The sequence below is a fragment of the Petromyzon marinus genome, chromosome 44 (assembly GCF_048934315.1).
Source record: "Petromyzon marinus isolate PM22_M1 ecotype Great Lakes invasive population chromosome 44, UKy_Petmar_22M1.pri1.0, whole genome shotgun sequence".
Classification (NCBI taxonomy): Eukaryota; Metazoa; Chordata; class Hyperoartia; order Petromyzontiformes; family Petromyzontidae; genus Petromyzon; species Petromyzon marinus.
The window spans coordinates 37,159-62,121 of record NC_133710.1 but is presented as its reverse complement, the minus strand read 5'-3'; the positions used below and the strand labels follow the sequence as shown (position 1 = coordinate 62,121).

At 46.6% G+C, this 24,963-nt stretch overlaps 1 protein-coding gene across 1 annotated transcript; it reads right to left on the bottom strand.

Annotated features, from left to right (window-relative positions):
- Positions 1–280: 280 nt before the first annotated feature.
- LOC116951947 (phospholipid phosphatase 1-like) lies at positions 281–24,556 on the bottom strand. The gene is made up of 7 exons (XM_032970839.2): positions 24,386–24,556; positions 11,828–11,982; positions 10,869–11,030; positions 6,577–6,707; positions 5,694–5,751; positions 3,333–3,509; positions 281–2,778 (listed from the first exon to the last, which is right to left on the bottom strand). The coding sequence occupies exons 1-7, from the start codon at positions 24,444–24,446 to the stop codon at positions 2,659–2,661; spliced, it is 864 nt and encodes a 287-aa protein (XP_032826730.1). The 5' UTR covers positions 24,447–24,556; the 3' UTR covers positions 281–2,658.
- Positions 24,557–24,963: the final 407 nt, after the last annotated feature.

Below are 24,963 nucleotides of genomic sequence, written 5' to 3'. Positions count from 1 at the left end.
TGCTACTTCAAAGAAGGAGGAAGAACAGCAAAACGATACAAACGATCTCACATTCCCATCAAGCTCCTGAACACATTGCTGCCATCATGCACAAGAATAAAATAAACAAATGAACGCAATTGCGTGAACCATGTCAATTTCCACAAAACGGTACACATGTTATCGACTACATAGGGATGATGAATTGATTGACCATTCCCCCACCCCCAGCCCAACCAGGATTTGAACTTGCAATCTTCCATTGTGAAAGAGACCCTTGATAAACAACAAAGACAGACGATAAGGTATATTGCACATTTAATTTTCGAACATTTTAAAATTCAGAATCTGTATTTAGATAGGGGGAAATCCGATGAGCTCTTTTTCACAGATGTCCAGGAGTCTGATGGACACGTACTACACAGGATTGTTGAATGGGAGAGAAACTGTCAAGGTTAAACAGCAACTCATGGTCCTGGTTAACCCTAAAGGAGTGACAAGTTATCCGATGTTGCTGGCCGTTGCTGCTGCGTTGGCAGTGGTGCACATTCACAGTCAACAATAAATAACTCAACCCAATCGTCTATATTACTGTGAACTTAGGCGGCAAGAGTGCAGTGGTGCAGACTTTCCACCGATTGCAAGGCGGCGAGTCTGCAGTAACCACACATGCTTGATTTTGACAAAAATAATGTGTTTCACCACAAGCATGTGGAGTTAATGTTCATTTGATGCCTTGCGATAGGTGTTTCTATTGCCGGAAAGGATAAAGCCCTTTTCTTTTTCATTATTTTGATACCGACAAAAAGGGTTCCATCGATATTTGTTGTCGTTGGTTGTGCTTCTTCACCACTGCTAATGCAGCAGCAGAAAGATTGTCTTATTTGTAAACAGATTATTTAACAGACAATACAATATAAATCTTTGCGTGGTAAATCGACATGCCAAAGCTGCCTCACAACGTAATTGAATAACTTTCATTTCCAGCTCAACGTACAAAAGTAAAGAGTAAATTACGTGTACATTAACAATACCAAAGGGGGCATCCGTTTTGCATTCTGACAGCGATGATAAACAATGTCTAAGTGATTGCAGCAGCAATACGACAATCACTCATGCGAGTTAGAAATTACACGCGTGTGGGCAGAGCCAAAGCACTGGCACTGCCCCCAAGCCTGCCAGGTCAGTTAACCCCATTATATCCGAGTTTGGACCGTGAACTCTATGTGGCTTCGAAGTGCACCTAGCCTGGTACATGAGTGGTGGTGAAGTGCCCATTGCTTCAGTGGTGACTGTTATTGCAGGTGGAAGGGTATCGTGTGTGCTCATGTGTTCGGGGTGATCGGTGGTGTAGTGGTTAGTGCTACAAACCCGGTGACCCGAGTTCCGATTCCTGTTCACAGCCAACCGGTTCTGGGCTTCCCCTAGGTTGACTCAGCCTCAAATTAGTACCCGGTGCTGTGTGTAAATCTCGCCACTAGGGAGACAAAGGCAGCCGGGCGTGGTCCTGACCACCCACCTCCACATGTGCCGTGCCGGCCTTCATACGTGCTCGCTCACAGCACTTGCCCCAAATGTATATTGAGGCTATATGGGGGGTCTTTGTCTTGATCTTGTGAAAATGGGTGTGTGACGTACCGGGTGTGGGGAGCGGTAGTGCAGTGGGAAGCGCTCTGATCTATGAACCCGGCAACCTGAGTTCGATTCCCACCTATGGCCAATACCGGTGACAAATATCTGAATCAGGTTTGGGCCTCTCTTAAGTGGACTCAGCCTCAAATGAGTACCTGGTGCGATGTGTAAACATCGCTTCCCTTGTGTTTCGTGCCAACAGTCTGTTAAGGCTACTCAGGGGAACTGTCTTTGTGCATATTTATGCATGTATATATGTATATACTGAATGTACATGTGTATATGTATATACTGAATGTACATGTGTATATGTATATACTGAATGTACATGTGTATATGTATATACTGAATGTACATGTGTATATGTATATACTGAATGTACATGTGTATATGTATATACTGAATGTACATGTGTATATGTATATACTGAATGTACATGTGTATATGTATATACTGAATGTACATGTGTATATGTATATACTGAATGTACATGTGTATATGTATATACTGAATGTACATGTGTATATGTATATACTGAATGTACATGTGTATATGTATATACTGAATGTACATGTGTATATGTATATACTGAATGTACATGTGTATATGTATATACTGAATGTACATGTGTATATGTATATACTGAATGTACATGTGTATATGTATATACTGAATTTACATGTGTACATGTGTATACTGAATGTACATGTGTACATGTGTATACTGAATGTACATGTGTATATGTATATACTGAATGTACATGTATATATGTATATACTGAATGTACATGTGTATATGTATATACTGAATTTACATGTGTATATGTATGTATGCATGCATGTCCTCCATCTTATCCTGTTGGTATGTACAGGTAGTCCCCGACTTACGATGGGGTCGTCGTAACGCATCTCCATCGTAAGTCGGGGACTATCTGTATGTGCTAACAGCACTTGCCCCAAAAGTCTGTAAAGTCTGCGAAAATGGGGATATCTTTCTATGCGTGTTATAGCATGTGTGTGTATGTATATGCACGTATAAGTACGTGTGCTACATCTTGTATGTGTTCGTGTACTGGTGTACGCTCTGCACGCTGGTCAAGTCTTCGTGAGGATTCTTGGGGGGCTCCTCCTCATCGTCCCCCCAAGGCAAATCGGCCAGGTGAATTACCTGCAGAGTCCCAAAACAAACACCACACACACATACAGGGGTCCAGTTACCAATGTACAGCTGATGACTACTAACAAGGGTGAAACAAAGGTGAACCCAGCGTACTTGGGGCTTAATTTCTCATTCAATATTTTCTGGGGCCCATGCTTCATGAGGTTATGTGGCAAGTGACTAGTGGTGACCACAGCCATACAAAGATGTATACTGGACGAGGTGTGCCGGTTATAGGAATATTATGTCAACCACCACCACCACCATCGTCACCATCACCACCGTCACCATAGCTACCACCGCCACCACCACTACACAGAGACCCATAGAGACACACGTGTGACTCATAGATACATAGAGACCCATAGAGATATACAGAGAGGTATAAAGGCACAGAGATAAATAGAGATACACATCAACTCATAGAGATACACAGAGACACACGGAGATCCATAGCGACTCATAGAGGAGACACACAGAGGACACGTGGAGACGACCCCAGTCCAAGTGAGAGGAGCATGGGTGCGGGCCTGCTAAGCCGTGCGATCCATCTCTGGACTCACGGCGACGGCGGCAACGACGGCGCCCTGGACGAGTCCAGCGAGGACGTCGCTCCAGTGGTGCTTGTAGTCGGAGACTCGCGAGTAGCCCACCCAGAGGGCGAGCAGTACTACCGACAGCTGAAGCAACGCGCGCAGCAGCCGGAGGCTCGCGGCGCGCAGGCGCGAGTGGAGGTACAGCTGGGGGACGTGGGGAGACGGTGTGGGAGGGAGGAGGGGGGTGGCATGGGGAGGGAGTGGGGGAGACGGTGGGGAGACGAGGGGGGGATATGGGGAGGGAGGGGAGGATAGAAAGAGGGGCGGGAGGGAAAGGTCGGGGAGAGGGGAAGGAGGGGGAGGATAGGAAGAGGAGAGGGGGGTAGGATGAGGAGAGGGGAGATAGGGGAAGAAGGGAGGGAGGGGAGGAGAGATGAGAGCAGAGAGAGGAGAAAGAAGGAGAGAAGAGATGGGGAGAGGACAGAAGAGAGGGGGAGCTCGCGTCAGCTGTGGCAGGATATCTGAAGCCAATTTATTAATTCTGCTCGTCTTACCCAGGCAAGCCTGAGTGTCGTGACTCGTTTTCAAGAGGGTCCTGCCAATTTTTTCACAGCAGGTGGTGATTCTTATGAACTAATTTGTGGTGAAATATTCACATTTGGATCGTCACGCCTACTCTGGATTTTTAACATCCACCGTGCGTGAAGCAGACAGCAAGCGTGGTATTATTTTTATGGTTTGTGCACCACACACCGCGGCATTAACCAGGGCGGCTGCTGCACTCGAACCGCAAACCTCCTGTAACGAGTGACGAATTGGAAACCGCTGGGCCTTTCACCACCCCCGAGCGAATGGGATCACTTTGTGCACGTTTAACTAATGTACAGTCTGTTCTCCTATAACGCGGTAGTTGCATTCCTGAAGAACACCGCGTTTTGGAAAAATCGCGTTATAATAAATAATCTCCATATATATAAAAGGCAAAGTTGTGAATATGTGTCTGTTCAAAATGTTTAGCGTACTTCCCGACATGCAACAAACTGAAAATTTGCCATGTGGATACTTTCCAGACTTTACACCATGCAAACATTATAATACACTTTTGTTTTATTTATTTTTGGGGGGGGGGAGCTCAATAATGCATTTATTTTTTGCACGGCAAGTGAGCTGTGACGTCAAATCTGTCACGTGACCCGCGCATGTGGAAGCGTAACGCATTGTAGTGTAGTGGTTAGCGTGCTGTGTATGTGTGCCTGTGTGTGTGTCTGTCTGTGTGTCTGTGTGTGTGTCTGTCTGTGTGTGTCTGTCTGTGTGTGTCTGTCTGTGTGTGTCTGTCTGTCTGTCTGTGTGTCTGTCTGTGTGTGTGTGGAAGCGTAACGCGTTGTAGTGTAGCGGTTAGCGCGCTGCGCTACAAACCCGGCGAACCGAGTTCGATTCCCGCTCACGGCCACCACCGGTAACGATTATTTCAACCGCTTCTGGGCCTCCCCTAGGTCGACTCAGCCTCAAACGAGTAACTGCTGTGGTGTGTGAACATCGCCACTGGGGAGACAAAGGCGGCCGGGCGTGGTGGATCCAAGTCCCGGGCGAAGCCGGGTGGTACAGCTAGTATAGTATAAAGCAGTCAGCAATAACATGTGAGATGTGTGACGGAACAAAGAGCAACACTCAATCCACGTACAGATAGAAACAGATGGGGATAAGTCCATCGAGGCGAGCCAGAGTATGGCTCCGCCTCGATGCCCACCCACGGGAAGGGAGTTTCGCAACATCTGTGTGGTGATCTATTAACCTTGCTGCTGCCTCCACAGAAACGTGCAGCAGCAGCGTAGCCACCACCACCAGAATTTATATTTAACAACACAGGCGGCTGTGCATTGCACGTGCATAAGCTCTCAAGTCTTACCGATTCTACAAAACCACCAACTCGGAAGAACTGCATTGCGGTCATATCGTCCGAGACCACCGTGAATACATGGAGATAATCTGGTTTTGCGTAATGGTCACACGTGTGCAGTTCTTTTTCAGCTGCTGGTGGTATGGAAAGGGCTGGCACTTGTTGTTGTGCACTTGTTGTGCACTTGTGGTGGACTTGTTGTGCACTTGTTGTGCACTAGCGTTTGTATTGAGATTTTCGTCGTTGTTGTTCTTCGACAGATTTGATCGACGAATGCTAGCGGTGGAAGGCCGTTGGAGGCAACTGTCGTCAGTCATAATGAATCACACTTAGTTGTGATTTGAACCATCCTCTAATTAATAATAATCATCAGCAGCAGCTGGTAGATCCTTTATCATTGTCATAATTCAATCCATCATCATCAAATCCGTCATCATCATCATCAGTTGGACCAGCATCAGTACGAGCATCAACAAGGACAGTGTACTCACAGCAAGGAAGGCCATGGTGTACATAGCGAATGAAGCGTGGCCGGAGTAGAACGACTTCCTGTGAACACAAAGACAAATGTGCCCCGTATAGACTTTCACAGACTGTTGGGGCAAGTACTGTTAGCGAGCACCTATGAAGGCCGGCCCAGCGGGGTGGTGTGGCCAGCACTGTGCTTAGCTAGCCACCTTTGTCTCCGCCATAGTGGCGATGGCTACCATACCCAGGTACTGATTTGAAGCCGAGTTAACCTAGGGGAGACCCATTACCGGTTCAGGTAATCGTCACCGTGTTGGTGGCGGTGAGTGGGAATCGTAGCCAGGTGGGCTAACTGCCGTGCCACCGCTCCCCACGCACAGACATACACAACATATAATGTGATGATGGTGGCGGATGATGCTGGTGGTGGATGTTGGTGATGAATGATGGGGTTAAATGATGGTGGATGATGGCAGTGGTGGATGATGATGGTGGTTGATGATGGTGGTGGTGGTGGTGGATGATGGTGGTGGTGGATGCTGGTGGTGGTGGAGAATGATGGGGTTAAATGATGATGGATGATGGCAGTGGTGGATGATGATGGTGGTTGATGATGGTGGTGGTGGATGATGGTGGTGGTGGATGCTGGTGGTGGTGGAGAATGATGGGGTTAAATGATGATGGATGATGGCAGTGGTGGATGATGATGGTGGTTGATGATGGTGGTGGCGGATGATGGTGGTGGTGGATGATGGTGGTGGTGGATGATGGTGGTGGTGGATGATGATGGTGGTGGATGACGATGGATGATGGTGGATGATGGTGGTGAATGATGGTGGATGATGGTGGTGGTAGATGATGATGATGGCTGTGGTGAAGAATGAGCATGGTGTGGACCCATCTCACCTGGCCTCCAAGATGAGCTCACGCTCTCCTGAGCACATGTCCAGGCTGATGAGCTCACTTGAGCAGTTGGTGAGCACCGGGTCGGGCCTGCACACGGTCAGGAAGTGAGGGCGTAGCCGCCCAATGCTCACCTGTACACGCACATACAAAGGCAAAGATTAACACATAGGCTTTCGCGACCAATATTATTCATAATAAAGGTTTTTGGGTTAGATTGCGTTTATTTATAAATGTGTCGTAACTCTCCACCACCCGACACGGCCAATCAGCAAAAAAGTGTCACGTTGACAAAAGACAAATAATTCACTACTTCAGCCCACCGGTGTGTTGAAGAGTTAATCCACATTTACAGTTTGAGTACGACGTTTCGCTGGTAAATACTTCCAGCATCATCGGGCAATTCGCCAGAATGGTAAAGCCCTCTCTTGCTCCCGGTTTTATATAGAGCAGCAGGGTGACGTCATCACTTAACTCATCAGGTGCAGTGATTAGAGGCGGTGGGGGGGGGGGTAATGTAATTATATAATCGATTAGTAATCAGTCATTGGTTATGATTAGTAATGAGTTGTAGATTAGTAATTCTTTAAATCAAAATGTAATGTGTATTATTTAATTATACGCTTCCAGGCCGCACTAAGCCGGTAGCTGTCAGAGCGATTAAAGTTATTCTTGTTCCTCTCAATTTCAATGGATTCTCTAATTAGTCTTTGCCAGTAATAATTAGTTTTACACACCACTGCAACATTGTCAAAATCAATTGAGTGTCCTTGTTGACAAGCATGTTCTGCCACTGCCGACAGTTGTGTTTGAGATAATTTAATATTTCTCTGATGTTCTTTTAGTCTTACGCTGATGTTACGTCCCGTCTGCCCAATGTAGCAGCTGCCACATGAACAATTAATCCGATATACACCTTCTGTTGATAGTTTAGGTAATGCGTCTTTAGTGCAAGATACTAGTTTTTGAATTTTGTGTACTGTACCAAATCTTACTGTAATGTTTTGCTTTTGCAAAACGCGGGCTAATTTGTCAGTTACTCCTGAGATATATGGAATTTTTATTGTTTTAACAATCTGGTCGCTTTCAGTAGTATTGCTTTGCGATCGTGATTTGGCATTCAGTGCTCTGTTAATTTGAGCATTATTGTAGCCATTCTGTCATAGTGCGTCTTTAACGTGTTTAATCTCTCTCACTAGACTCTCACCATCTGACACTGTTTTCGCCCGATGTACGAGCGTCTTGATAAGAGAGGATTTTTGAGCTGGATGATGATGTGATTCTGCATTCAGATAGGCATCGGTGTGCGTTTGCTTTCTGTAAACGCTGTGTGTTATTTTACCGTTTAGGCCATGTCCAAGCAAAATATCTAGGAATGGGAGTGTGTTATTCACCTCCATTTCCATGGTGAACTGGATGGCCGGGTTTTGTGCATTGAGATGATTTAGAAAATCATTAAGTGTATCTTTACCATGTGGCCAGACAACCAAAGTGTCATCCACATACCTAAACCAAAAGGATGGTTTTAATGTGCTCGAGGCAAGTGCTCTTATTTCAAAGTTTTCCATGTACAAATTTGCTATAGCAGGGGATAAAGGAGAACCCATTGCTGCTCCTTCCTTTTGTTTAAAGAAATCCCCTCTCCATAAGAAGTAAGTGTTATTTAAACAATGGCCAGCAAGTTTCGGAATATCTTTTTGTAAACCGGTATTCTTTACTAGTGTATCAAGTAATTTAAGCGATTCGTCCACTGGAACCTTAGTGAATAGAGAAATCACATCAAAACTTACCAGAATATCATCAGGAGTAAGTTTAATATCTTTAATCACATTCACAAGATGTTCTGAATTTTTTATGAATGAAGATTCTATTCACTAAGGTTCCAGTGGACGAATCGCTTAAATTACTTGATACACTAGTAAAGAATACCGGTTTACAAAAAGATATTCCGAAACCTGCTGGCCATTGTTTAAATAACACTTACTTCTTATGGAGAGGGGATTTCTTTAAACAAAAGGAAGGAGCAGCAATGGGTTCTCCTTTATCCCCTGCTATAGCAAATTTGTACATGGAAAACTTTGAAATAAGAGCACTTGCCTCGAGCACATTAAAACCATCCTTTTGGTTTAGGTATGTGGATGACACTTTGGTTGTCTGGCCACATGGTAAAGATACACTTAATGATTTTCGAAATCATCTCAATGCACAAAACCCGGCCATCCAGTTCACCATGGAAATGGAGGTGAATAACACACTCCCATTCCTAGATATTTTGCTTGGACATGGCCTAAACGGTAAAATAACACACAGCGTTTACAGAAAGCAAACGCACACCGATGCTTATCTGAATGCAGAATCACATCATCATCCAGCTCAAAAATCCTCTCTTATCAAGACGCTCGTACATCGGGCGAAAACAGTGTCAGATGGTGAGAGTCTAGTGAGAGAGATTAAACACGTTAAAGACGCACTACGACAGAATGGCTACAATAATGCTCAAATTAACAGAGCACTGAATGCCAAATCACGATCGCAAAGCAATACTACTGAAAGCGACCAGATTGTTAAAACAATAAAAATACCATATATCTCAGGAGTAACTGACAAATTAGCCCGCGTTTTGCAAAAGCAAAACATTACAGTAAGATTTGGTACAGTACACAAAATTCAAAAACTAGTATCTTGCACTAAAGACGCATTACCTAAACTATCAACAGAAGGTGTATATCGGATTAATTGTTCATGTGGCAGCTGCTACATTGGGCAGACGGGACGTAACATCAGCGTAAGACTAAAAGAACATCAGAGAAATATTAAATTATCTCAAACACAACTGTCGGCAGTGGCAGAACATGCTTGTCAACAAGGACACTCAATTGATTTTGACAATGTTGCAGTGGTGTGTAAAACTAATTATTACTGGCAAAGACTAATTAGAGAATCCATTGAAATTGAGAGGAACAAGAATAACTTTAATCGCTCTGACAGCTACCGGCTTAGTGCGGCCTGGAAGCATATTATTAAATAATACACATTACATTTTGATTTAAAGAATTACTAATCTACAACTCATTACTAATCATAACCAATGACTGATTACTAATCGATTATATAATTACATTACCCCCCCCTCCGCCTCTAATCACTGCACCTGATGAGTTAAGTGATGACGTCACCCTGCTGCTCTATATAAAACCGGGAGCAAGCGAGGGCTTTACCATTCTGGCGAATTGCCCGATGATGCTGGAAGTATTTACCAGCGAAACGTTGTACTCAAACTGTAAATGTGGATTAACTCTTCAACACACCGGTGGGCTGAAGTAGTGAATTATTTGTCTTTTGTCAACGTGACACTTTTTTGCTGATTGGCCGTGTCGGGTGGTGGAGGGTTACGACACATTTATAAATAAACGCGATCTAACCCAAAAACCTTTATTATGAAAGGCAAAGATCCCTCGTATAGCCTTGACAGACTTTTGGAGCAAGAGCTGTTTGGCATTCTGTGGTCTAACATCGGTGAGACAAGGTTATAGAGAATGATGTCTCTGGTGCAGGCCAATCAGTTTCAAAGACAATACATATACATTTTCAGAGCATATTTGTTTGCACGTTTTACCACAAGTATGTGTGATGAATGCAGACTTGATGCTTTGCAATGGGGTATCTATTTGGTGTTTAAATAGCTTAACACCGAATAAACCAGAGAGTATCTTAACACCTGTTTTATTGCCAGAAAGGGTACAGCCTATTCTTACATTTTCATTGTTTTGATACTGGCAAAAAGGTCCCCATAGATATAGCTGTTACCGAGCTGGTATGGCAATGAGGAGGTGGGTGGCCAGCACAATGCCTGGCCGCCTTTGTCTCTTCAGTAGTGATGTTAACACACCGTTCCAAGTACTCATTTAAGGTTGAGTCGACCTGGGGAGGCCCTAGACGGGTTCAAATATTCACCACTGGTGGTGGCCGAACCAGGGTCGCTGGGTTCCTAGCGCGGTGCACTAACCACTAGACCCCCCACCACGCACACACACCGACTCGTGTACATGGATTCATTTTGCCATTCGGGCAGAGCTCAAGATGAGCTGCACACATAAAAAATACTTGGATTACGCACACATCTCCTCGTGTATCCCTGTACATCCCTGGTGTCCCCCATGTCTCCCTACACCTTTGTTGTCTCGGTGAGGCTCTGGCTGGCTGTAAGCCCCTTGTCCCCCCGTGTTCCCCCCCCCCCCATTTCCCACCAGTGTCCCCTCGTGTCTTTCCCTTGTCGCCCCTGCATTTCCCCGCACCTTGGCTATCTCGGTGAGGCTCTGGCTGGCGGCGGCTCCCATGAGGAAGGCTGCGAGCCGCACGTAGAGAGCATTGACGATACCTCCGGGCAGCGGTGAGGAGCCGCGGTGAGGAGGCAGCACCCGGTAGGAGCAGCTCACAAGCACCTCGCCCAGCACCACCTGTGAGCCAGTGAGACACCGCTATCGATGCGTTTTCAATTGTACAAACGAGCCATGCTGGTGGCCGTGCCGTGCCAGCCCGGTGCGGTTTATGAGGCGCCAGGTTGTTTTTTTCCACTGCAGAACCTGTGCTGGGCCGGCAGTGGTGGCTAAGCGCGTTGCGCGTAATCCACTACAGATGGCGGCAGCGATGGTTGGTGGATCACAGCCATGTTGTGAAACCCCTTCGTGTGCACGTCGAGGAGTTGCAATACCCTGGCTCATCAGCAGCAGAGTGTGAACTCCGTCTGTATGGGGATAGAGTGTTGCCCCCTCGCCTGCCCCTACGTGAGCCAAACCTCCTTCCAATTCTCCTGCCCCGTGAGCACTTGGCTACGGTGGCGAGAAGTTAACTGCCTTGCCTGGTATACAGGAGATAGTGGGTTCGATCTGACCCTAACGCCTGTATATTTAGAGTTTTCATGTCTCTCCATGGTCATGTGGATTTATCTCCGGGTCCTCCAGTTTTTCTTTACACATTCAGAATCAACACCACGCGTTTAGAGTATTTGTCTGCTCTAAATTTCCACGTGATAAGCCACTTCGTTGGGCTATAATTTGTGACCAGGTTGCTTCTGAAAAAGAGCTATACAGCTCAGTGGGCCTTACCTGCTAAAATAAAAAAAATAGCATAATAGTTTGTTGTCCGGAGAATATCTGTACCTCCCTCCCCTTACTGCTCGTGCTCTGTACCGGGCTTATGTTCAACGATATTTTAAAAATTATTATTTATATGAATTATAATTTGAATGACTCACGCTGGCCACTGTAATCCCGAACCCCAGGCCGAACAGCAGCCCCTCGCTCACGGTGCTGTCACGGTAGGGGAAGGCGATGCTCTCGTCGTCGCAGAAGAACCCTCGCTCCGCCGGCTCCACGCGTGCCAGGTACAGCACCAGGAATGGCAGGAAGGCTGTTCTCTCACACACAAAGAACCCCCGTATAGCCTCAAAAGACTGTTGGGGCAAGTGATATTCATAGCACCTGTTAAAGGTCGGAATACGAGCGGGTGGTGTCGCCAGAACTACACCAAGAAGTATTTTTCTCCCCACTGCTGTTGTTTACACACCGGACCCAGGTACTCACTTAATGCAGAGTCGACCTAGGGGAGGCCCATCGCAGGATCGTGAGAGACGGTGACACCTCTAGCGGGGAAATGTTTTCATCCAGGAGTGGATTGATCATGGCATGATGATGACGTTGTATGTCGGATGACACTACCTACTGTTTGTTCTTCTCGAGCAAACGACGACTTATAATGGAGTTTCATCCAGCAGTGGATTTATCATAGCTGATGATGATATACAGTGTTTATGGTGACACAACTTACTGTTCTGGGTGCAAAAGTCCAGCTGTAAAGACAACTGAACAATAAGCAAACCGCTTGTGTACACACGTAAAACAAGACAAAGGTCATCCGTGTAGCCTACACCGACTGTTGTGTCAAGTGCTGTTACCGAGCAGCACTTATAAAGGCCGGCACGGGACACGCGGGGGAGGGTGGCCAGCTACCACACCCGGCCGCTTCTGGCTTCTGAGTGGCGATGTTTACACACCACGCCAGGTTTTCATCTAAGGCTGTGTGGGCCTAGGGGAAGCCCGGGACCAATTCCTGCTCACGGTAGGTCTGATCCGTGAGCAGGAATCAGACTTGATACGCTGGGTTCACAGGGCAGTGTGCTAGATACATTACCGTTTCACACACGTGTAGTGCCGTGAATTCACTCGGACGACAACCATCTTTCTTCCACCTCTCTTTTATTCCATCGTTCCGTACACACAGTAATTCTCCTCTTCGCGCTCCGCCAACTCGGACACTCCGATTCACCTCAGCATCGTCCGCGCATCCTCTTCCACACAGAGTGGTTCTTCCTCTTTCTCCTCACACACAGTGTCGCCGCTATCTCTTCACACGCAGTGACTTCCTCCATCTCCGCACACACAGTGACCTGTCTGTCTATTCACACACAGTGACTCTATCTATCTCCGCACACACAGTGACTCTATCTATCTCCGCACACACAGTGACTTGCCTGTCTATTCACACACAGTGACTCTATCTATCTCCGCACACACAGTGACTCTATCTGTAACTCTCCCGGTACCTATCTCCTCCGTAACTACCTCTCCGCTAACGCTAACTCTCCCTATCGCTATTTACTGTCTTTTGGGTTCGGCTCTCAATCTATTCTTCCCTAACATTGCCAGCTGTCCTCTTCGTATCTCTCCACCTCTCGCCAACAACTGCCCAGCAACAACTCCCTCTCCGTTCAAATCACCTACCGTTTTATCCCCTTTCCAATTAGCCTTAATTAATTGCCACGTGGCTCGCTGGCATTTTCCCGCCAGCTTGCACCTGTCCAATGGTCAGACTTCGAGACACTGCCACTTAACGCTAACAGCCTCTCGACCAATCACAGCCCTCGTGCCACGACTCCCTTAATTACTTCGGGTTGTTTACGCCACCCGTGACTTGACCACCTGTTCGACCTCATGTGCCCCACTCTCCTTGTATGTCTGTATGTACTGTATGTGGCCAATTCCTATGCGTATCGTTTACTCCACTACATCACCCCCCCCCCCCGTGATGAAAGAACCTAGCCATCCCCGGCTACGATATACTCGAATTGGAGTAGTGGAGTGAAGCGGACGGAACGATGACAACCTATATACATAACGCATTTGCAATACACAACCATTTTGTACAACCACACAACGACACGCACACAACACCTTTATACAGAATTCCCAACCCCCAAAGTCAACGTATTGTATTCCTCCTGGAACGGGTTCCCGCTGCCGGTCCATCTCCCCTGCACGGGATATCCTGCGGTAAGAGAGGGCCTCGCTCGTCTCGCCAACGAACCCTGCGCCCATCCCTGTCCCAGCGACACTCAGCTGGCGGGGCTGTCTGTCATTCACGGTCGGGACGGCCATTGGTCCGGATCTGTGGCCGTTCAATCGGCGTCCGGTCGGTAACCCTGCCCAAAAAGGGCGATCCTGCAGGCACACGGGGGGCAGATCTCTGGGACACGTGCACCTGTGACCTCCCCACAGGTTCGTCGGACACATCCAATACAGGCCGCTCTCGGATGGGGGATGACGCATCATATGGTAACACAAATTTCTTCAGGCGCGACGGGTGAACAAACCATGTCCGACGACCGAATTTTATTCGCACACTCTGATCCCGTAAAACCTCCACAATATCAACGGGCCCCTGCCAGGGGCGGTGAAACTTCGGGGACGTTCTCACCGGCACCATGGGGCAGTGCAACCAGGCTTTATCTCCAACACTCCATGGCTCTCGTGGCCGCTGCCTGCCGAACAATCTTTCGTTAGCGGCTTATCGTCGTGCCGTATTTTGCAATGCAGCCTCCCGGGCTTCCCTTAGACGGTCCAAAGCCACCTGCATCGGAGCAGGCACCGTCGTAGATTTCTCCCGTTTTCGAATCCCCAATTTAACAATAGCCGGCGCTTCCGGTTCCTGTCCATGCATCAGAAAAAATGGCGAGTACCCCGTTGAGGCATGCGGGGTCAATCTATATGCGGCCAGCATCGCTGCAAGATGCAGATCCAAATCATTTTGAGCGGTGTTTACTTGGTGACAAAGCATGGACGTCAGCGTCCTATGCAGCCGCTCGACCATCCCGTCTGTCTGCGGGTGGTACGGGGACGTCCGGATCTTTTTGGTCCCCAGCGAGTCACACACGTCTTTAATCAATTTCGATGAAAAATTTCTGCCTTGGTCAGTAACCAAATGTTCCGGGGCCCCCTTATCTAATACGTATCCTTTCAAGAAAGCCTCAGCGATCGACGTCGCTAACTGGTCTATTAGCGGCCATGCCATCGGCCAACGAGTTAAGTATTCCACCCCGACGAGCAAATATCTGTGCCCTTGGGGGGTGACGGGGAACGGACCCAAAATATCTAGTGCCACAATTTCGTTTACTCTTGAAACTTGAATCGATTGCAAAGGGACACGATATGGCCGTGCCGGCACTTTCCTCCGTGCACATTCCTGGCACGCTTTTACATGCTGTTTCACATCGTTAAACATTCCCAGCCAGTAAAATTCACTCCCCACCGTCAACGCGGTCTTCTTCTCCCCCAGATGCATCATTTTCTCATGTATCTCGTTAATCAGTTTCCCCCGCAACACCCTCGGGACAACAATACAAAATTTTTGTGCTTCCACATCCCAGCGAACAAGCAACCCCTCCGTTAACATCAAAAATGGGCGAACCTCCGATCCCCTTGAACGAGAGGCACGCAGCCTCATCCTGGTCAGCGAGGAATCTTCCACCTGCAGTTGCTTCCACTGCTTCAATGACAACCCCAACAATCCAATTTCTGCTCCAGGGATTATCCCTGGCACCCCCGAACCCGCTGCAGCGACCGTTTGCGGAACCTCCTGCAGTGGCGGGCCGCAACACAGCGAGTCCTCTGTGCACCGACACGTCTCAGCCGGTTTACATGGTGCGTTCCTTTCCTATGCTGGATCGTGAAAGAGTACTCCTGGAGGGTCTCAAGCCAGTGAGCCATTTGCCCCAACGGCTGATCCACGCGCAGCGAGTACTGTAGTGCCGCGTGATCAGTGCGGATCAAAAATTCCCTGCCGTATAGATACGGTCGGTACTGGCGCACAAAATGGACAATCGCCAATAATTCCCTACGCGTCACACAGTATTTTTGCTCCGCCGGCGATAACACCCGGCTGCCATACGCCACCACTCTCTCGACGCCATCAACCATTTGTGACAAAACCGCGCCTATGCCCGTATCACAGGCATCCGTGTCAAGTACAAATCGCTTCGTAAAATCCGGGTATCCCAGCGGCGGTGCGTCCGCCAGTGCGGCCCGCAACGCTTCAAACGATTTTTGTTCAGCAATCCCCCATTGAAACTTCACACCTTTCCCGGTCAGCGTATGCAATGGTCGAGCAATTCGTGGCAAAATCCTTAATGAACCGCCGATAATACGACGCAAAGCCCACAAAGCTACGCACTTCCCCTGCTGTTTTCGGCACTGGCCATGTTCGCACACAACTCGTCTTTTCCGGATCAGTGGCCACTCCTGACGCGCTAACGACGTGCCCCAAATACTTCACCGATGTTCTTAACAATTGGCACATCTGTGGTTTTTATTTCAATCTGGCGCGCTGCACTCTGCCAAAAATGGCGCGCAGCCGTTGCAAATGTTCAAATGCAAATGAGCCAGGGGCAGTGTGTTGGGGCCAAGAATGAAGAACCAGTGAAGAAGGAAGGCCGGCTAGATAGACCCTGGGACTTCCCTGACCAGTGTCCTTTTGAGGGCCGGCAGGGTAAGCCAGTGGTGCGGCCCCAGAGCCTCAGAGCCGGAGCCCTTTTAAGGGTCGGTCTGGTTGGTGGGGTGCCGTGATCTGTGCTTTGACCAGGGCAAGATCAGATAGCTTCCTCTAGCGCCTGTAGCGGAGGAACTGGGAGCACAGGATTTAGGCAAGATAGCCTAGGGGGTGTCCCAGCGTGTATACGGGTGAAGGGGCCATTGCCCCTTCCAGTGTAACCATTGCAAAGCTTGAATAAACAGTGCTGCCTCTACTCCGCCGTCTCCGTGTCCCGTGAACCCACTACACATGCCTTAATAAGCCATTACCTAGTAATTTAAGCATGGGGGCGAGTGAGGCTGTGTGCCTTAGTAAGCCATTACCTAGTAATTTAAGCGTGGGGCGAGTGAGGCTGTGTGCCTTAGTAAGCCATTACCTAGTAATTTAAGCGTGGGGTCGAGTGAGGCTGCGTGCCTTAGTAAGTCATTACCTAGTAATTAGAGCGTGGGGGCGAGTGAGGTTGCACGCCTTAGTAAGCCATTACCTAGTAATTTAAACGTGGGGGCGAGTGAGGCTGCTTGCCTTAGTAAGCCATTACCTAGTAATTTAAGCGTGGGGGCGAGTGAGGCTGCGTGCCTTAGTAAGCCATTACCTAGTAATTTAAGCGTAGGGGCGAGTGAGGCTACGTGCCTTAGTAAGCCATTACCTAGTAATTTAAGCGTGGGGGCGAGTGAGGCTGCGTGCCTTAGTAAGCCATTACCTAGTAATTTAAGCGTAGGGGCGAGTGAGGCTGCGTGCCTTAGTAAGCCATTACCTAGTAATTTAAGAGTGGGGGCGAGTGAGGCTGTGTGCCTTAGTAAGCCTTTACCTAGTAATTTAAGCGTGGGGGCGAGTGAGGTTGCGTAATACCTCAATACCTGCGCCAGCGCTCACGCAGCAGCTGCGATATTTTTAGCGCTGCACGTGGTGAGCAACAGGTACGGGTGGCTGCGCGTACACGCGGTGGGCAGCAGGTCCGGTTGTGCGCACGCCCGCAGCCCCCGCAGCGTGAGTGGTGGTTTACGCGGGGGGTGGGAGGCAGAATAACACGAAGCGGTGGAGAGCCGGCCACGAGCCATGTCCTACAGAGAGGACGCTGGTGACGGGAGGCCGATGACTCGATCGGCGGCAGCCCGGCGTGAAGGGGAGGAGGTCCAAGGGGGAGAGGAGGAGGGGGGCATGAGCCCCCCCACACACACACACACCACGTGTTCTACGTGTACACGCACACAGAACACGTGTACACACGCATACTGAGATCTCAATTTTAATTTGAATCGTCACTATTTACGCAGACAGCGTTGAGGCCCTGATACAGCCTCTTCCTCCTGATCATCTCTTATAACTCTCTGGGACTATTTCTCCATTCTGACTTAAAACTGTCGTGACTGCAGGAATTCATATTCTTGATTCTTTCGGTAAAGTCACGTAGATAGAAAATAAAATAAATATGTTTAACACGTAGGCTCTCGAGAACAATATCCATAATTAAAAATATTTTAATTTCATTCTTTTTACTTTCTATCTACATGACTTTACCGAAAGAACCAAGAATATGTCTCCATCCCTTTTCCATTCTTTTCCTCATGTTTACCATTCTTTCTCTTCTCTCTTCCCTTTTCGCTCCCTTTTCCATGCATTATTCAATATCCGTGACTACTCCCTTTCCCATGGTAGTTCCAGGGGTAAAAAAAGTTGCTCGTAACAGAAACATAGTGTATTCCAGAAAACCACGGATTTTAAATATTACCTCTGTCTCACCGCTGCCCGTCAATCGATTACATTTCCTCAAATTAATTCGAATGGTGACCTAAGATACGAGGACCAGAATACAGTTCTACATGCACCACTGGTGGCTTTGGCATATCTTTTGCAACTTTTTAAAGTTACTTTCTACCTTAATTTCATTTACGATTTGTACTTTTGTCATTATCATCACAGGCTATCCCTCGTAATCGAGGATGATTGTTTTCCAAAGAAAAGTTGGATTATCTGTGGGTCCAAAGATGGCTGAAGAGACTAAGCTGGGATCGACTGATTCTGTCGTAGCTCGGGCACACGTGTCCAGAAAGAGTGGTGGGTGAAACTGCATTGGTAAGTTGGGCATCAGCGTGCTGTTTACGCCATTCCCGCTTTTCCACTTCCTGTTTCTGCTGTTGAGTTTCAAAATGTTTGGACCTTTGAAATAGTAGACTGTCTCCATCTAAAGTGATCCTTCTGGGCAAGAGTCTCCCATGAGTGTGTGTCGATGGAGCACTTCTTCATTTTAGCCTTGAGGACGACATTCTTGAAGAGCTTCGCTGCCTGCTTCTTGTCCGCACACCCCGACTCAGCTGGAAGGAGAAGACTTTGCTGCTTCGGGAGTCTGGAGTTGGGCATACGGATGACGTGGCCGGCCCAGTGAAGCTGATATCGAATGATCGTGGCCTCAATGCTTGTGGTGTTTGTTTGCGAGAGGACGCTGTACTTTAGCATACGTAATATGAATTAGTGACCCACTCAGAAAGACAATTACAATTAAGATATTCCTTCTCTTGCACATGTGGTTCATGAACCCCACGTGACTTGCAGTTATATTTATATTGCTTTCTACAGTGTTGCACGTGTCCATGTACATTACCTTGTCGCCGTTGTAACGTGAGTGATGCGTGACTTGAATGTCGTTTTCCTTCAATATGTTTGCTTACTCATTGTCTGCAATGTTATGAATGTTATCCTGGAATGTTATTATTATTTTATATATACCAAGGTCGTCTTGCGGGTCATTCTTGTGAAATTGGTCACGGCTCAACGTTTCTTACCCCCGTCAGCAAATACAATCAGTCAATTACAATCTGTAGATGAGTTGACATTTATTTAGCGTTCATCGGAAATAACGGGCGATTTGTAAAGAAAATGGCTTCATTGGGGTACTCGGCGCCTGAATTCGCCGGTATTTTGAGGACAACCTAGATCCATAACCATGACATTTCACTCCTGAATATCCACATTTTAACTACCATATTCTTTGCACTATGAAACGCAAATTTTATCTTGCGTTTAATCCGGTAGGTGCGCATGTGTGGGAGCAGACTTGTGGGGAACGGTAGTGTAGCGGTTAGCGCTACGCTGCACTCTGAATTCGGCAGCCTGAGATGGATTCCCGCTCACGTCCAATACCAGTGAGGATTATATGAACCGGTCCTGGACCTCCTCTAGATCGAATCAGCCTCAAATGAGTACCTGGTGCAGTGTGTAACAATCGCCACTCGGGTGACAAAATCGGTCGGGCGTGGTGCTGGCCACCCATCCCGTTCGTGTGCCGTTCCGGCCTTCACAGGTGCTCGCTAACACCACTTGCCCCAACAGTCTGTTTAGGCTATACAGGGGACCTTTGTCTTTGAGCACACTTGTGTAACTTTATTGATTCCAGGCAACAGTTTGGGGGTGCGTCTTTACTTTCTGGAGCGTCTCATAACACGGGGAATGCGGTAGGTGTTTGTATGCTGTGCTGACGGGTTATGTATTAATTTGTTGGAGCCGCAAATTAACTTTTGCGTTTGCGGTGACGACGATGATTAGTGTTGCTTGAAGTTAAGGATTTAGTTTTGACAAGCACCGCGTTCCTATGATACCACACGTCTCACCGGACAGGTTGAGCTGGGGGCCAACGGTTAAATATAGCGGCAGTCACGCGCGTGTGTATGTCCTGCGATTTCGAAACCAACAATGATCTTTAACAATTGGCCGTTGGCTTATCCTTAGCACAGGTTTTAGGAAAGTATAATAAGCAATCTACTGTCCTAACCCAATGGAAGAAGCAATTACGTGGTGGTTAGACAGCGCACCCGTGAACGTCCGTGGCGAGTGATATCTGAACTAGTAAACCCCTCTAAAACCCTCTAAAATCTCTTCATCAATCCGCACTGACCAGCGTGGTGAAGTATGGTCAAATAGCCACCCCCACAAATAGCATGGCGTGACAAGGCCTTTAGCAGTGAACTGGTAACATAAATGATTCGTGTAAAATTATATAAAACTAATGCTGCACTTAGCTACGAACCGGGCTATCAGTTCCATTCTCAGCCACGGCTATCGTCAGATATCTGATCAGACCCTGGGCCCTCCAATTCATCAACCTGCACTGACCAGCATGGTAAAGTATGATCAAACAACTTCCCCGACTAACCCGGCACAGTGAAGCCTTCACCCAGCAGTGGATGAGACGGCGAGCTTTATTATTATAATACAATTTTTACAATTATTTTCCGAATAGACTAAGGATGTATCGGGAGTCACCCCTGTTCATGCAATTTCCTACACCCCTGTCCAAACATTAAACGAATTTAGTTTCCAGCCTATCCACAAAAGTAATGTTCTGAAACAACTGTCCTACCTCAAAGGGTCCTCCTCTACCGGAGCGGATAGTATTCCCGTCTTTGCTCTGCTAACTGTTGGTCACCTAATATACAAAGCTATAGCCCATATTTTCAACGTGTCCATCAAAGAAGCATCAGCACCTCTAGAATGGAAGCATTCCTATGTTCGTCCACTTCACAAAGGGGGCCCTAAAGATGATCCAAATAACTACCGACCTATCTCAATTTTGTCCCCGTTGATGATAATTTTTGAAAAATTATTGAACAACCAAATTAGCAGTTTCCTGTCCGATAACGATCTATTACATCGAAACCAATCTGGGTTCCGAAAAAAATACAGCACCACATCTGCTGCATGAAACTCTCTAAATCACATTTACAGTAGCCTTGATAATAAGCAGTACTGCACCAGTCTTTTTCTTGTCTTTGTCTCTCCAAACACGCAGTAGAATGGTTAACAAAAATTACCTCTCTTCTCGCACCCAAACTGTATTCACAGATGGTTGGAGGTCAAGCAGTGTTAAGATAACAAAAGGGGTTCCACAGGGTTCCATCCTCGGCCCCTTCTTGTTCTCTCTTTATGTCAATGACTTGGGCACTGACCTGGATCATTCCAGGGTAAATCTGTTTGCAGATGACACGATACTGATTACTGAGGGCCGCTCTCCGGATGACGTGATTGCTAAGCTCCAGGGTGATTTCAACAAACTACAACATCAGCTGGTTGCTCTTAAACTAGTCCTGAATACCTCCAAAACCAAGGTGCTATGCTTCTCACCAGGACTAAAGCAGGACATTATTTTTCCCCAATTATATTCCTTAAATAATCATCAAAAGAGCAAGTCAAGATCTATAAGTATCTTGGGGTCATCTTTGATTCAAAACTGAATTTTCAGGACCCACCACTGCGATCTCTACATTGGGTCAAACTTCTCTTAATGATCGACGCCTTGTGCATGGGATCTTATTTAATCACGATGTACTTACAAAAAATCAGCAGACTATACCTGCTGGATCTCCTCACAGTTTCGAAAAACAAATGTGACCTAAGGTCTTCGCTCATTTACTAGCTTCACATTCCTTATTGCCGTACAAATACTAGAGGAAGGTCCTTTTCTATTGATGCCCCCAGAGTCTGGAATGCTATGGCCAATAAACTGCAACTTGGATCACTACCTGTGAGATCTTCACTCAAAACTGGTCTAGAGGAGTTGTACACCCCGAGCTGCCACTGCTATTCAGAATGGCCTGAAATCAAATGTATCGTTCCAGATGATCGCTGGAAAGTATGATCTTGAGTTTTGACTATAGTGTGCTGATCATTCGAGGTGTTGAAAATTTTTGATACTGCTACTGATACTCCTGCTGTTATGGAGTGACTCATGCAGCCAGCTATGGCTGCAAAGTTTGGTCGTACATGTTATGTATATCGTTTATTGTTAAATTTGAATCACAGTTCCTATGATCACTGTTACATTGTTTTTATAGCTTTATTTTGGTGATTTTGAAAACTTTTGGTTTAGCCATATTTGTTTGTTGTAGTACAGAGTTAGCCTGATAACTTTAATCTAAATTGTCTTATGGTTGTTATTGTTTGACTTGCATCCAAACTGGGATTTTTGCACACAGCGTTCAAATGCGGTGTTTTTTCTTAAAGACTTTGCTGTTTTTTCCTGGATTTATCTGTTGCGTGCAGTCACTTTAAGATGTTTCTTGTTCATGTTTTTGTTTGTTGTGGTTGCACCCGAGTCAAGAGCCGCATGGCTCACAGGGTTATACCTAATAAATTAAACTGAAATAACTACAGAACTTGGTCCCATGCGTGTAAAAAAAGGATGTATTTATCTATCACGAAGTCATCTACATTTTTCTTTACAACAGTGTCAAAAGTATACGTGGTGGCATTACGCGGTGAATTATTGATGTGTACACATACATAATTCAAAATTCGAGCCAAAGCGTCCATGAGCTCAGTACGACCTGATGTGGCTCGACTTTACTGGGACCGATATCTTTATGCGGCAAATAACAGTGAAATACGCGATGACCATTTGAAGCGAGTGGGTTGTCAAGTAATTCCCTATGATTTTGCCGTATTAATAAAGTTGTACGATTAAAGTTTTGCACCGTAGGTGATACCTATTTATGCTCTGGCCAATGGACTGAAAAGTGTTTATTTGCTCAAACAAGCACTCGCTAGCACTTACATCCGCTGGCAGCCCTGAACCAGTAGGTGGAAGTTCCATATTCCCATGGGAGGGGCCGGTACATCCATAGAACGGCCATGTATACAATAGCAAAAATAACTAAGAGCAATGTCGGTGACCAACGTGGCGAGTTTGTTATTGCTGTGCACCCATTGCCGCACTGACCAGCATGGTGAAGTATGGTCAAGTAACACTCATGAACCCAAGTGGCGTGGCAAACTATTAACTATTTTTTTTTACCAGGCAAGGCCCACTGAGCTATGTAGCTCTTTTTCAGAAGCGACCTGGCTACAAATGAAAGCTGAACAAAGTGGCTTATCAGGTGGAAATGTATTTCAGCTAAATATTCTAAACGCATTTTTTTTTATGTGGAGGAAACAAGCAGAGGACCCGGAGAAAATCCACGCGACCACGGGGAGAGATACATCCAAACTCCAGATATACAGACATCATGGTCGGTATCAGAACCCACGACCTCCTGTATACTAGGCGAGGTATTTAACATATCGCCACTGTGGTAAGGCCGTCATCCAGCAGTTTATTGACAGTACATACCCACACGTGCATATTAATTGAACTATATTTTAAATCTCATCATCGCTCCATATCCGCGGTGGATGGCCTCAGGTGCGTTCACTACTTTGGCTGCCAGTCCGTCGTTAGCCTTCGCCAATGGACTGTCCACTCTTCCAGCCGTGAAGTGTCCCTGACCGAGCCTACTCACTTTACTCGACAGTCAGTTCGGATTCACAAACTCGAATCCGTTCCCTCTACTCCACGTGTTCCCCTCTTACAGAGTACCGTGGAGAGTTTTCTTAGCAATTACGGATTATACCCATACTGGGCATATCGGTAGTTTCAGAGACTGCATAAGAATTTGAATACATTGATCCTGTATCTCACAAGACAATTACAATGTTCGACCACGAAAATGTTTTGACTTTTGTCAATCCACTGCTGGTCTCCCCACTGTGCGAATCATGGAGGGTTGTTTAACCATACTTCACGTCGGTCAGTGTGAGTTGGTGAATTACTGACATTAGCCTTAACCTGGAATCAAATTTGTATAGCCAGTTTCAAAGCGCAGTGTGCCAACCATTGCATCAACTACTTCCATCCATTACATCCTCACTTCAAGACAATTGATTATTCTTTAAAAATACCTATCGATTTTAACGTTCAAAGCATAACCATGAATGGAATATTACCTTTAAATTTCTGGCACACGTTGCATGCACACACAAAACACAACACACAACTACGCAAGTGGAAAGTGAAAGAGAGGTTTTTGTTTAAACGAAAACAACGAAAACGGTTAACCAATGATAAAACACCACAATGAACAGCGAGTATAAACGTATGAACTATAACGAGTAATGTTTACTAGAATACGACTGTTAAACTCACCCAGCACAATGCACAATATATCCAGAGTCACCTTCGCCACCGCTTTCACGTAACCTTGCATCGTTAAATTATTTTGAATATTACAAATCAGACCACACTTAAAAAATACTACTCGTCCTAGGTTTCCTGCGATCGTGTGTGTCGCTTGGTACCGTGACACGAAATAGCAAACACTCCTATCTCTATCCCCACCCACTCACCAACCAACTCACCCACCCACCCCCTCGTTAGCCACTCCCCAAGGTTCAAAAGTCTACCTTGATACAGACACACGTTTATATTTACGGGATTGGCCCTTTACCATTTATGCAACACATCCATTGATTTTTGCAACACAGGTGACTATATCAGTATGCGGTCTATTATCAGAGTATATAACAGTTCTAGCCACAATTCAGTAAATATTGATACTGAACAAAAAACAGCACCACTATATGTTGCCTAGTTACCATATAGTTGGATGGCAGTGTAGTGTGGTGAGTGCAGTGGATTTATAAACGGAAATATCGTGAATTCACATCTCGGTGGGTGGAAGACTGACCCCATCATCTTTCATGGGCTGCTAAAGTGACTCCAAA

Bases quoted from the DNA above. Each gene is read 5' to 3' on its own strand.
- LOC116951947 (XM_032970839.2), bottom strand. From the start codon at position 24,446: ATGCAAGGTTACGTGAAAGCGGTGGCGAAGGTGACTCTGGATATATTG. The intron at 11,031-11,827 runs GTGAGTCATTCA...ACTGGCTCACAG, and splicing joins TCGGGATTACAGTGGCCAGC to GTGGTGCTGGGCGAGGTGCT. The intron at 3,510-5,693 runs GTGAGTACACTG...CACGTCCCCCAG, and splicing joins ACACCATGGCCTTCCTTGCT to CTGTACCTCCACTCGCGCCT.